The sequence below is a fragment of the Pteropus alecto genome, unplaced genomic scaffold (assembly GCF_000325575.1).
Source record: "Pteropus alecto unplaced genomic scaffold, ASM32557v1 scaffold103, whole genome shotgun sequence".
NCBI lineage: Eukaryota > Metazoa > Chordata > Mammalia > Chiroptera > Pteropodidae > Pteropus > Pteropus alecto.
Window position 1 is genome coordinate 3,411,973 of NW_006436288.1, and position 12,819 is coordinate 3,424,791.

At 37.7% G+C, this 12,819-nt stretch overlaps 1 protein-coding gene across 1 annotated transcript in view; it reads right to left on the minus strand.

Annotated features, from left to right (window-relative positions):
- Positions 1-9,419: 9,419 nt before the first annotated feature.
- The window catches only part of SLC15A5 (solute carrier family 15 member 5), a 71,089-nt gene continuing 67,689 nt past the window's right edge, over positions 9,420-12,819 (minus strand). Inside the window, 1 exon segment of the mRNA XM_006912741.1 lies at positions 9,420-9,567. Within this exon segment, the coding sequence (XP_006912803.1) occupies positions 9,420-9,567 (148 nt within the window).

Here is a 12,819-nt window from a genome sequence, read left to right on the forward strand (position 1 = left end):
TCTCAAGGGAACCCGGCCTCTCCTTCCTCCAAATTGTTCTGGGGCTGTAAATTGGCCAAAGCCTGGGAATTGATCAAATGGCTATGACTCTCTGTTTTTATGATTCAGGTTAGACATTTATTCAATTGACCTAGAACTTTTTGGCTTATGCAAACCAAGTAAGAATTTAGCATTTCACATCTTGGAACACTATGATCAACTAGCCAGTGCCATAGGACTGCATGAATCAGGATATTCTAATTGCTGCTTTGACTCTGCTATCTATTATGGTAATTATATTCACCTTGCCTTTGGTGGTTGAGTGCTGCCACTTGGCCCTTGTCACCCGAGGACCCAATCACTCCAATTGCATTTAGGTTCCCCAATTCAGTGACTGAAGTCCCATTGTGAGTTCTGACTTATAGAGACAAGTAATCATAGAGTTCTTCAAGGATGCTGGAGTTCCCTCACAAATTTATTTCTCATAGTATTGGTGAGAAGTATGTCTTCTGGACCCTCCCAGTGTGTGAGTGAGTAGATCTTAAATGACAAATCCAGACTAACATTCCAATCTCCTTAAGCCTTTGAATTCTTTTCTATATATTAAACCATGGCAAGTTGGCTTTTACAATTTGCTCACTGTGGGCCATGTTTTGGCCTATCTTTCAGCCAACCAACTAAACAAACTGTTAGCGAGCTCTTTCTAACTCTCTGAGCTGCAACATTAAATGTAGAATCTTGATTTAATGAACCCATATTATTAAATTCTGCTCGATCCAACTTTATATTCTTTTTATCATTATTTTTTTATCTTTAGTATCTATACCCACACATGTTCCTGATTTTCTGACTGTATAAATTGTAAAACTCAAGTACTTTTGAAATTTAATGTATGGGTCACATGTTTTACTTCACCTCTAGAGGTCTCTTGAGACTTGAGTCTAGTTTTAAGTCTAGAAGCAAAGAGGGGTGGTGATGTGGGTCCTGAGGATACTCAGCATTGTTTTGCATGACAGCTGCTTCATGGGAGGCCATTACAGTTTCCTTAGGCAGTACAGGGTTAATTCCCAGGCCTTTGTGGAAAGATAGATAAGGGTGGAGAGGCTGACTTCACTGGGAGTAGGGGAACTTTCCCACTGGCAGAATTTAGAGGCTCAATGTCCCCAACTTCATAAGGGTGTTCCCACACATCCCCATCCCAACTTACAGGATTCTATTCTTTCCCACTGAATGCCCTCACTTTAACAGTAGGCATATGAGGCTAGGAGTTCAACTTGTATTATAATTCAAACAGTCACAGGATGGTTCATTTGATTTTCGGAAATTTCAGCCATGTAGCTACAGAAGATAAGGGTCTCTTTAAGGGCACACATAGAAACTCTTCGATCATTTATGTAGTGCTTGAGCTGGGAATTCAAACCCCTAAGCTCATCATTTTCTTGCACTGCTTTGTCCAGCAACATTAGGAACCACCAGTTAATGTCATTATATTTATTAGTTTTTCAAAAATATTCGAAAGCATCGTATAAAGAGTTACTTATCTTCTTGATTCTTATATGTGGCTTATTAGGCATATCCAATGCAGATGTTTTGTATATCTCTATTGCCAGATCATGCCATGGGCTATCAGTTCTCTCGTTACTACTGGAAACGGCCATTAGCATCTTTAATCTAATTAGAAAACCAATTCTAGAATCTCCAGAACAAATTCAGAAAACTTATCTTTAACATTCTTTTCCCCCAGAATCACTCTGAGTACCAAAATATATATTATTTAAGGTTCTCCAGAGAAACACAACTAAATATGCATATGGAGATTTATTATGAAGAATTGTCTCACATAATTATGGAGGCTGAGAAGTCCCACAATCTGTTGTCTGAAAACTGGAGACTCAGGAAAGCTAGTGGTGTAATTCTAGTCCAAGTTCAAAGGCCTAAGAAACAGGGGAGCAATGGTATAAATCTCAGTCCGAGAGCAGGAGGCCAGAGTCCCAGCTCAGCAGGCAATAGGAAGAGAATGAATCCTCCTTTCCTCCATTTTTTGTTCTATTCAAGCCCTCAATAGATTGAATGATGTATGCCCACATCAGGGAAGACAATCCATTTTACTGAGTCCACTGATTCAAATGCTGACCTCATCTGGAAACATCCTCAGAGACATACCTAGAAATAGTCTTTAATCTGGGCACCCCATGGCCTGGTCAAGGTGACACATAAAATTAACCATCACAGTTTCTTTCTATTTTATATAGTGATTATCTGTATGAATCTCTATAACTTCATTTATAATTCAATTATGAGTATCAAGGAAGAGGAGATTTATTAATTGTGTATCTGGATTCCATGAAGTAAAGACTTGTAATGAATCAATAATTGCAAAGTACGGTGAAGAATATGTTCTTACCCTATTTTGCAGATATAGAAACTAAGGCTCAGAGAGATTAAATAACATTTCAAAGGCTGCCGAGCTACTACTCATGGAGACTTAGTTCAAATCCAGCCATGTCTGACTTCAAAGCCTATGTATTTTTCACCCTACCAGCATTTCCAAGGTATAATGAAGAAGACCAGTGCTGAGAAGTGTTCTTTGAGTAAAGGATTGTGTGGCTACATGAATTCAAAAAACTCTTTATTTAGTTAAGTGGCATTAACCGTCACTTAGATGCTTAAGTCAGAAACCTGGTGATAATCCTGACCTCTTTTTCCTTTGTCACTACCACATCAAATCAATACAGCTTAGTAATATGTGTGGGCTTCAGCGTTGGACTCTATGAATCCTATTTCTAAATGTGGGAAAATGAGCAAGTAGCTTGATTTCTCTATCTCTTAGCTTCCTTCTGTAAAAAACAAAGATAATAATTCCAAGATAATAGAGTTATCGTGAAAATTCCATGAGATGATTAAATGCACCATAGAATTCAATAAATGGTTTCTTCCTATTATTCTGCCTTGGAGTCTCTCGTGTTCTTCCCCTTTTATCTATCTCTTTTATCCATGTCACCCTAACCTCAGACCTCATTTCCTCTTACCAATATTCACTTCCAGGTAGTCACCAACCTGAGCTAACTCATGTCTAGTCGCTACCAATTTATCCTTTACTTCTTTGACTGAGTATTTTCTTTGAAACACAAATCCGTCATATTATTCTGCCCTTGAATTTTGTGCTTCAGTCAAACAACTACTACAGTCAGAAGTCCAAATGACTTGCAGTTCTCAGAATAATTGTGCTGTTTCACATTTTGCTATTTTGCTTATGTTACTTCTTACTGGAACTTTAAGTGCTCCTGCCACTGCCCTTTGTTTGTCTAACAGAGATATCCATTCATCTTTAAACTTAAAATGCCACAGCAACATTTCTGGTCCTAGCTGCATTTCCAGAATCTTGCTACTTCTCCTGAAGAGATGGAGCCTATTTCCCCTCTCTTTAAGTCTAGACAGGACTCTCGAATGGCTCAACAAATAGAATGCAGTAGAAGTGATGCTGTGTAGCTGTGAAGCTGGGTCATAAGAGACAATAGGGTTTCCCTCTGGCTTTCTTTTTGCGGGGGATACTTGTCCTGGGATATCAGACAGCAACCTTCAAAGAAGCCCAAAGTAGCTTACGTAGAGAGTCAACATGAGGATGTCCATATGGAGAAGCACAGAGGCTCTTAGCCAATAGCCAGCTTCAACTACTGGCTAGAATTCTCTCTATATGTATATGTTTATGTGTATGTGAATATGTATGTATACATGTGTAGACATATAGATCCACAAAAATCTGTACCTCATGGACCACGAATCCTCTATAACCTTGAGGCCATGTGTAAAAAATAAGGATGCTGTAGTAAAAGAGATGTGTTCAAAGAAGAGAGAAAGTATCCTTTTAGATAAACTTACTCATTAATGTGAAAAATCATTTACAATTTAGCATAAATTAGAAGAGAAAGCTGAAAGAAGAGAAGCCCTTAGATTTTTTCCACCTGCTCATCTAGCCAGTGAACTTCATGGGCAGTTATGCATTCAGGCTTCTTTGTAATGTAAGCCCTCTCTATGTGCTGCATATGGCGATCTGAGCTAGCCGTCTGGGATGTGACTCCTGCTTCAAGAGTAATGATAAAGTTTCTAGCACTCACTGTGGTTGTGGGAAACAGACTGTTGTAGAAGTGTTATTATTAATGAGAATTACTGCTGGACAGCTTGAACTAGAGGATAATTTATTCTCCGTGAACTTCTAATTGCAGTAAAATGGTTCATTCACTGCCACACTTGTCCATCTTGTTTGTTCCTCCTGTCTTTCAGGCACGGTTGGCTGCAGTGAAATAAGGCAGAACTGTACAAGCCACACGAGAAATAAAAGTCTGCATTTCCGGAGACACCATGGAAACTGGTCAGATAGGTTTAATTCGTGTAAGAAAGGCTTGGGAAAATGATAAAAAGCATTCTGGTAGGGGTCATACATAATCACTTTATATGAATTGAGGCACCTACTGTGTGCAGTGCACTATGCCAAAATGGGAAGTCAGTGTTTCCAGATGGCCTCTCCCTGCTCTTGCTTTTGAAGCTCACACTTTCTCTTTGGCATTTCTGAAAGAGAACTTTCTCTTATTTTTTAAAATTTAACATATCCTCTCTCTCTTTTTATCATTTTGCTTTAAGAGACTGTTTTGGGAAAATGAAAACTGTCTGTGATGATGACATGTATGTTTTCTTAGTAGTATCTTTGATGTTGTGGTGACTCCCCCTTATTTTTGCCAAATTTCTGTCTCTCCTTGAATCCATTTTTCTCCATATTTTATTCCTGGTAGAACTGTTGCCTTGCGCTTTGCATAAATGTCGTTAAATGTGCTCCTGACTTGCTGCTTCCATGCTAATAGATACTTGTCATAGGCTATTGACTCATTACTGTATTTATATGAGATTTGGTCACTTGTGGTTTAGCAGGTTTAAGAAGCAGCCTGATTCCCAGTCAGTAAATGAATTCAAACCTGTCTAAGATGGATGATAGATTAGGGTTTGGGTGCTATTATTATTTAATAGTTAGTAAGGTCTCTGAGTGGACTAGTGACAGTGTATCACTTTGGGATGCGATCTTGGCTGTCAAATGACATTTATTCTAGACAACCTTAGTGGGACACATAGCCAGAGAGAGAGAGAAAGAAAGAGAAAGAGAGACTGAGTCATGTCATCCCTGTTCTTGATTATCTTTGACAATTTTACACTGTCTGGAGAACAGGCCTGGAGGAATTCCAGGGAATATTTGCATTGATGCTAAGGAAGTGGAGAGCCCAGTTGACCTCAGGTTCCCATCTTGATCTAATGATGACTATTTTATTTGAGAAAAAGATGGCTTACATTATGATTTAAAGAACACTGGAAAAGTATTCATACATGCTTCCTCAGAACCTGCAATTCTGCCTTTAGAGTCATACCTTTGGGTTTAAGCAGGAGACAGTAATTATTCACAAAAGGGGAGAGAGGGACTACAACCTAGAGGTGTTAAGAATCGCTGTTGTTTCAATTCAGCAATTCCTGATGGAAGGAGTCATATTCTTGTGTGTTGGGACAGAAAAAGACTGAAATCTATTGAGCTAACATATTCTCTTCTCTGGAATCCTCCTGAGAGTATATAAAAATATACTGTGGATAATAGCTGCACTGGGAGGCAGTCATGTAGAGAGGGCTGCCCCCCAGATTTTACAGCCAGACTATCTGGGTCTAAAGTTTTACTCTGTCCATAGTGCCTGTATAACCTTTGGAAAGGTATTAACTCCTCTATGCTTCATGTTTCTTATCTGTAAAATGAGTTAACAATTGTATTTAGTTCAGTTACTGTGATGATTAGATGGACTAATATACCAAAAACACTTAGAACAGTGTCTTTCACTTAGCAAGTATTACAGGAGTCTTCACAATTATTAATAATATTTTGAGAGGTAAATTTCTTTTTCTCAAATTGTTCTTTTTAAAGATAATTTGGAATTTGCTGTAGCACATTCAGAGCATTTGATGAAAGGAGAAGAAAAGGATGTTTTTGACCCTCAGATGACCCTTCCCGCCCCCAGATGTGGTCAGTCTGGGTGGGTGTTTTCAGTGAGGGTGTTTCTGACAGGCTAAGATCCACATGGGGACAGTGCATGGCCTCACAGAGGAAGCCGACTGAACAGGAAGAAATGTTAGAAAGATGCTTGTTTTTTGTTAACCATTATGTCAGGGTCTCTAACCCCAAGTGGGCTTTCCTCTTATTCTTGTTCCCTTTTGGGTGATATAGAGAGTGTTTTGCCTAAGTGGTTGGGGATGATCCAGTGTTGGTGACATTTTGAGTGATGTTTGTAGAAGAAGCTGGCACTTTAGAAACAGACCAAAGTTCAAGTCCTATCTGTGATATCTACTATCTCTGTGACTCTTGATCAATCACGTAATGTCTTGGAGTTGCAATTTTCTCATTTACAAAACGGGCATGCCAAAATGTGCCTCCTTCCCAGAGGCGTGGTGCTAATCAAATGTGATGATTTGTGTGACAGCAACTTGTAAACTGTAAAGGGTGACATAGACATGAGTGGTTATTATTAGTGTGGTTTCTTTCATTTCTCTGTTATCTACAAGCAGACCTGAATTTTAGCAGCACCTGTGTGCTGTCATCGCTTGGCTCTTAGTTTTATTTTAACTCATAAGCCTGTGACAGGTCATTGTACTCCAGCTTCTCTCACAGTGGAGGTGGTATATATGCTCATTGCCAGACTGGCTCGGTTACTAACACTGAAGCTCTGTTCTCATAAAATAAGGAATCCTGATAGTGTTCAGAAAGGGTGATTCTCCCTCCTTCAATTTGTAAATCACACAATATTAACAGGAAACTGTTTTTTGGTGATACTGTTACTTTGATAGTTGATAAAACACTCTCAGAAACCAAGAGAATTAGAGATTGGTCAGGATGAATGAATGCTATAAATCAAGATTATCTGAAGGGAATTTGAGAGATAAGGGATTAAGCCAAACAAAGAGATAGCAAAGGGAAATATGCAAGAGCTTGGACAAATTTACCAACTTCTAGATTTCCTAGTGCTATTAAAAAAATCACTCCGATGGAAATATTTATAGCAAATTCATATAATAAGAATATGGTTCTCTTGATTTTGTATACAGGCTCAAAGTAGTGACTTTTGGCTGCATTTGATTCAAGTGTTACAAGAAAAAAAAAAAAAGAGGAAAAAGATGTCCTTGTCAGTTGTGAACAGAATCAGATGGGGGTCAGACCTGTGCTTGTGGGTCACAGAAAACATTCTCAGATACGTTTCCTTTTGGGTCTGGATCATGGACAGAAGTAGAGCACAGACGGTGCCTATTAGGGAAGACTTCATTTTCCCCATCTTTTACTACCGAAAAATGGAGCAAATGAGTGGCTGGGTACAGACCGTTGGCACCAAGTGACTGGGAGTAAATGGAACACTGCAGGGACACAGAACTTTGCCCGCTGCTGAGCATATTACTGGAGAAATACAGTACAGACCCAGCAGGCTTCTGCAAACAACGCATCCCTTTAAGTTAATTGGTGTTATATAGAAGCTGAAATGCTCTGCTTATTTACAAAGCTACGGATTTATGTAAAGCAAAACCAATTACACTTAATGCCTAAACTATTCCAGGTGCTCAACGATAATGTTGCTAGGCACTAGAGAAGAAACTGCTGTGTGAACGCATCCTGTTCCGAATGGAAGCATGTGTAGTTACTGCAATTTAGCTAATCACGAGTGTCAACCCCAATGTGAGAATTCTAAGCTCCTTCGGTGTTTGCTTTGGGTCAACTTTATAATTCTGTAGATCTCTTTTCATCTCTAAGGACGAGTGAAAGCATAATGAGCACTTTTTTCTATTACGGTGTAGAAATTAGGAGAGGAAGGCTCATTTTTTGGAAAAGAAAAACAACAAAATAAGACAGACCCTTTTTCTAACAGTGAAAGAGACTGTTAGAGCTTCTCACTTGTACTGAGGTGAGGTGTTTAAAGGTTTCTTGATCTTTTGGGTGTTCATTAAACCCAAATTGCAAACTTGGCATTTAACCTTTTGCAGCAAAGAAACCATCTAAGGCATATCAGGGGTTGGCCTCACTATTTTGTCAGAGGACAAATGCTTAAAAAAAGAAGGATTTGAAAAGTTACAGAGCAAGAATTTATGTCTGTAGAGCTAGTCTTTCCACTTGTTCTCAAAATAAGCAAACAAACAAAAAAATAGTTTGAGTAAGAGAAACACCTGGTGCTTTACAGCTGCTCTTTTGCAATTAAAAATGCATATCATACCTAATCAAGATGAATAAATCTTTTATCCTACAGATCTAAAATAATTTAAGCATACACAGGGGAGGTGCTTAATTGCAGAATCATTTGCAGTCAGCTGATAAACCCACTAATCCTATCCAGCATGGACTGTTTGGGAAAGAAGTAGGGCTCAAACTTTAGGTAGCATAAGAATAATGTGTATGTTAAAACCACACAGAAAAAGATTTGGGTTAAGAAGTTCTGTGGTAGGGGCCAGAAAGATTCGCCTGAAGCAGGTGGTCTTTAACTAAACTTTGACGTGCACTGCTACAAAGGTACGGGATATCAGTTTTATTTGACTTTTTCTTTTTTAATGAGTTTCCACATTTCTTTGCTTATACAGGAAGAATCTCTTTTGGAAGACAATTTTCTGAATGCATCTGAACTGGTAGCATTGGTGACCTAAAGATGTCATTTGGGTTAGAGAATCCCTTTAAGCATATCTATTTGATTTGACCACTTACTCTTCTCTTAGCGTTCATTTAACCTTCCTTAATTTTCTTCTTTCCTTTAACCTTAATAGTCCATCATTTATACTTATTATACAACTTCGGCATGTAGGTATTCTTTCTATGGTAAGAAAGAATTATACCTCTATTTTGGTAACATTGCCTTTTAATTGCGAGAAAATATTCTTAGTTCATATCTTGATAGCGTAATAAGATCAAATATAGTAAAATGATATGTAGATTTATTATTTGCTCAGACATAAGTAGTATATGATCACAATGCCTGGCATGTAATAAGTGCTCAATAAGTGTATTAAGAGGACAAATATAACATACTGTTATTTCGATTTTAATGGCACATTAAAACTCAAAAAAAATCCCATCATATATGTTGATTTTAATGGCAGAACCATTGTAAAAAGTGAAATATTGTGATGTATACGAAACTGTCACTTTGTTGTCACAGAGTAATCACCTAGACTTTGAAATTACTTTATTAATTCTAATGTATAACATATTAAGGCAAAATCATAACAGTCTACTACAGGACTTATAATTAGTCTTTGTAAATAAAGTACACAGATAGTATTCATAAAGCCACTTCCATACATATTAGCTCAAACTAAAATACGTAAAGTATTAGCTGAAGAAAACAATGAATACTTTGCTCATAAGACAGGTGGCATCGAATACAGTTTCATAGGGCTGTCTCCCAAAGATCAATACTCGAAGAAAATTCCTGTGTACTGCCATAAAATTTCAGAGACTGTTCATGGAGGAGAAGTGTTTCTTCAAGATTACTTCCACTGATGTTCTGGGCATTAAAATGATTTAGATTACTATATCTAAAAAAGAAAGAAAGGTTTTTTTAGGACCAGATGTAGATGACTTGATAAATCATTTGCTTTCCTCCTGTGCTTGTCTACCTTATATCATGGGCCCATAGATACTGGCACAATGGTGATGATTATTTAAGAGCACTGCTCACTGGAACAGTCTTTATAAAACAATTTTAGTGCATATTAAGGTGTCTCATAAGAACCTTTAGATGGCGCTCTTTTACAACCTGCAGTGAGTCTGACAACCAGAGACTGTGAAGTCTGAAACCCTAACAACTTTACAGATTTCATGGCGGCCAAGACTCACTCACAAAAAGTTTATCAGACACATTAGGGATTTGTAAATTTGGCACTGAGACTATGTGGAAAACAACAAGAAATCCATGAATATATTTCTAGAAGGTGTGCCCTCTACCCCTGACCCAAGAAAAACCTGGTTTCCCTGAATGTCTTCTAAGTGCCAGGCATCATGCTAGGGCACTAAACTCACCCTAACTTGTTGATTCTTATTACAACCCTGGAAGGATGGAATCATCCCCATTTCACAGATGGGGAAACTGAAGTTTTGAGAGGTCAGATAACTTTCTTGGAGTTCATACCAATAGAAGTTGGCAGAGCCTGGGTTTGGAATAAGAACCTGTTACTACTCAGAATCCTGGTCTCTCTCTATAGCATGCTGCCTCTAAAGACAAACAATTTTCTTTAACACTTTTGAGTGAGCTCCAGGGGCACAGGAATTTCGGACTGCTTTATTCACTGCTGTATTCCTAGTATCTTGTCCACAGCAGATGTATAATATAGATTTGTTGCATGCACAAATGAATATGGGTTATAAGTTCAGTTTTATCAAATACATATAAGTCTGTAGGATCCGACATTTATTTTTGACTTGTGAAGATTTCCAAATCTAATTTTACCTTCTTTACCTTCTCAATAGTTTGCTAAAAAATAGCTGAAAGAGAAGAATGTACATAAATAACTGGTCATTTGTCTCTGTTTTGTGTCACTTTCAATAATTGTTGCAGGTTAGACACAAAAGACTACTAGTATTATTGACACAATAAATACAATAATAGATGTCAACTTTTTAAGATGTGTTATACAACATTGGAGGGACAGTAGGGTTGTTATAAAAACAAACACCCTTTGCTACCACTCCCGGAAACATCTATATTATCTTTTTCTTTTAGCATCCAGTATGGTATGTGTATATATATTAAGCGCTATAAAGATGTTTATCTAATATTTTTCAGCAAGTAAAAGATATTTCTTCTGTCTATTTTATCTACTCACAACCTGGAGAGCCTCAGGTATGACATGTCACCATGGTCCTATTTCAGGTTTGATGGAGGAGGACTCAAATATAAACAGTCAGGGAGCAGGGATTTTTGTTTGTTTGTTTGTTTGCTTAGTTGCTTGGTTGTTTTAAGTCTGGTCTGACATTCATGGATCATTCATAACCGTACTCAGATGATATCCCAGTGACCCTGACAAGGTAGTTTGGTTCTAGGACTTATACCAGGATTCCATCACACTAATAAAAACTTGGTGGTGGGGGTGTTCTCTAGTACTAACACAGACCTAAGGCCACCTGTGTATTGGTGTGGATGCTGTTTCATAATTAATCCACTGTCCTCAAAATCTTGAGGACAAGAATAACTCGGGACTGTCCTGTTCTTAATAGATTTGCCACTGTTATCTGGCTCTGAGAACCTTTGGGTGTGGTAAAAATTGGATTGTGATTAGGTATGTACTGTGATCAAACACTATCTGACTCTTAAATAATATGTTTCAATAATATTGTCTCTGTGGTTTCTCCTGTTTGTTGGCATACTTATTGTTCGTTAGTGTCTGACAATAACAATCACTGTAGAAATAAATTAGAATCATGTACTGCTCATGGAAGACACCGATCTTTCTCAAATTCTATATGATTTCTTGTCTGACTCTTTTGGCTTGGCCTGTCTCATCCCAGTGGGGAATTGATACCCAAGGCAATGTGTTCCTTTGCTCTCATATAGTTGGTTCTAGCCACTTAATCTCTGCAGGCAAATTTTCTAGGCTTTCTTTTCTTCTGATATGGGACATAGATTCTTTTCCTGTAGAGTGTCTGATTAACAGGTGACGGTAGGTATAGTTACTTTAATTGAAGAGACTGGTTTCCTCCTTACCCACCAGAGTTAAGAGGTTGTCAGAGAGCAGGTAGAGGGCTCCTATGGTGCTTAGAAGCAGCAGAGTATAGGAGAAATTATAGCCTTTAGAGACAAACAAACTTGGTTCTGAATTTTAGTTGTGTGAACTTACTCAAATTACTTACCTAGATTCTTACTTTAGTTTTCTTACATACAGTGATAAGATCTATGTAATGAGAAGGGGTAGAGATTAAAAGAGGTTATTTGTGTGTGTCTATCATACTGTCTAAATACAGGATTACTCAACACATGGAAATTCAATTTTTTCCCTTCCTGCTCTCCCTCAAAAAGTATGCAGAAAAAGCAAAAGATAGTTTACAGGAGATGGAGATATAGTAAAAAATTAGATTTATTTTTAAATAAACCCAGTATTATCATTTAGTCCCTTCTCATATTCGGTTCCTCCAATCTCTGGTGCTTTGTATATTTTTATCCTCGCCTCCTTTTCTGCATCTCACTCTATCATCTCCCACTTCTTTTTAGTAACTCATTTGTTTAACAATCACTAAGAAAGAATCACACTAAATTTTAATTCAAGCACAGTGTAGACTGGTACTTTGCTTTCTTCAATTCTATTTTTCTAGTGCCTAGAACAATGCTTATTATGTTGGTTGAATGAATGGATGAATGAATAGATGAGTGAGTAAACTCCTGAGCTAATAGATTCTGGTTACAGTGCTAATTCTACCTGAATTCAGCCCATAATCATGATTATCTTGGCCATACCTCAGCATCAGTCTAGGATAAGAATAAAAAAGGAAGAAAAGAGCATAAAGCAAAATATGAGGCTATTATTATTACTATTACTAACATTTGAGGACATTTACTCATCCTCATAATAACTTTGTGATGCAGTTACTGTTCTTATTGTTTCCATCTTACAAATGAAGAAACTGAGGCTTAGCAAAGTTAAATAGCTTCCTGAAGTTTATACAGCTAAGTTGTGGAACAGACTCTAGAGACTGCCTTTTAAACTACTTCATGGAAGACAAGGGTCCAATCTTACCATGGGACAAAAAATAAAAATCGAGAAACAGTACAAATGTGTGAGTATTGGCAGATGGGC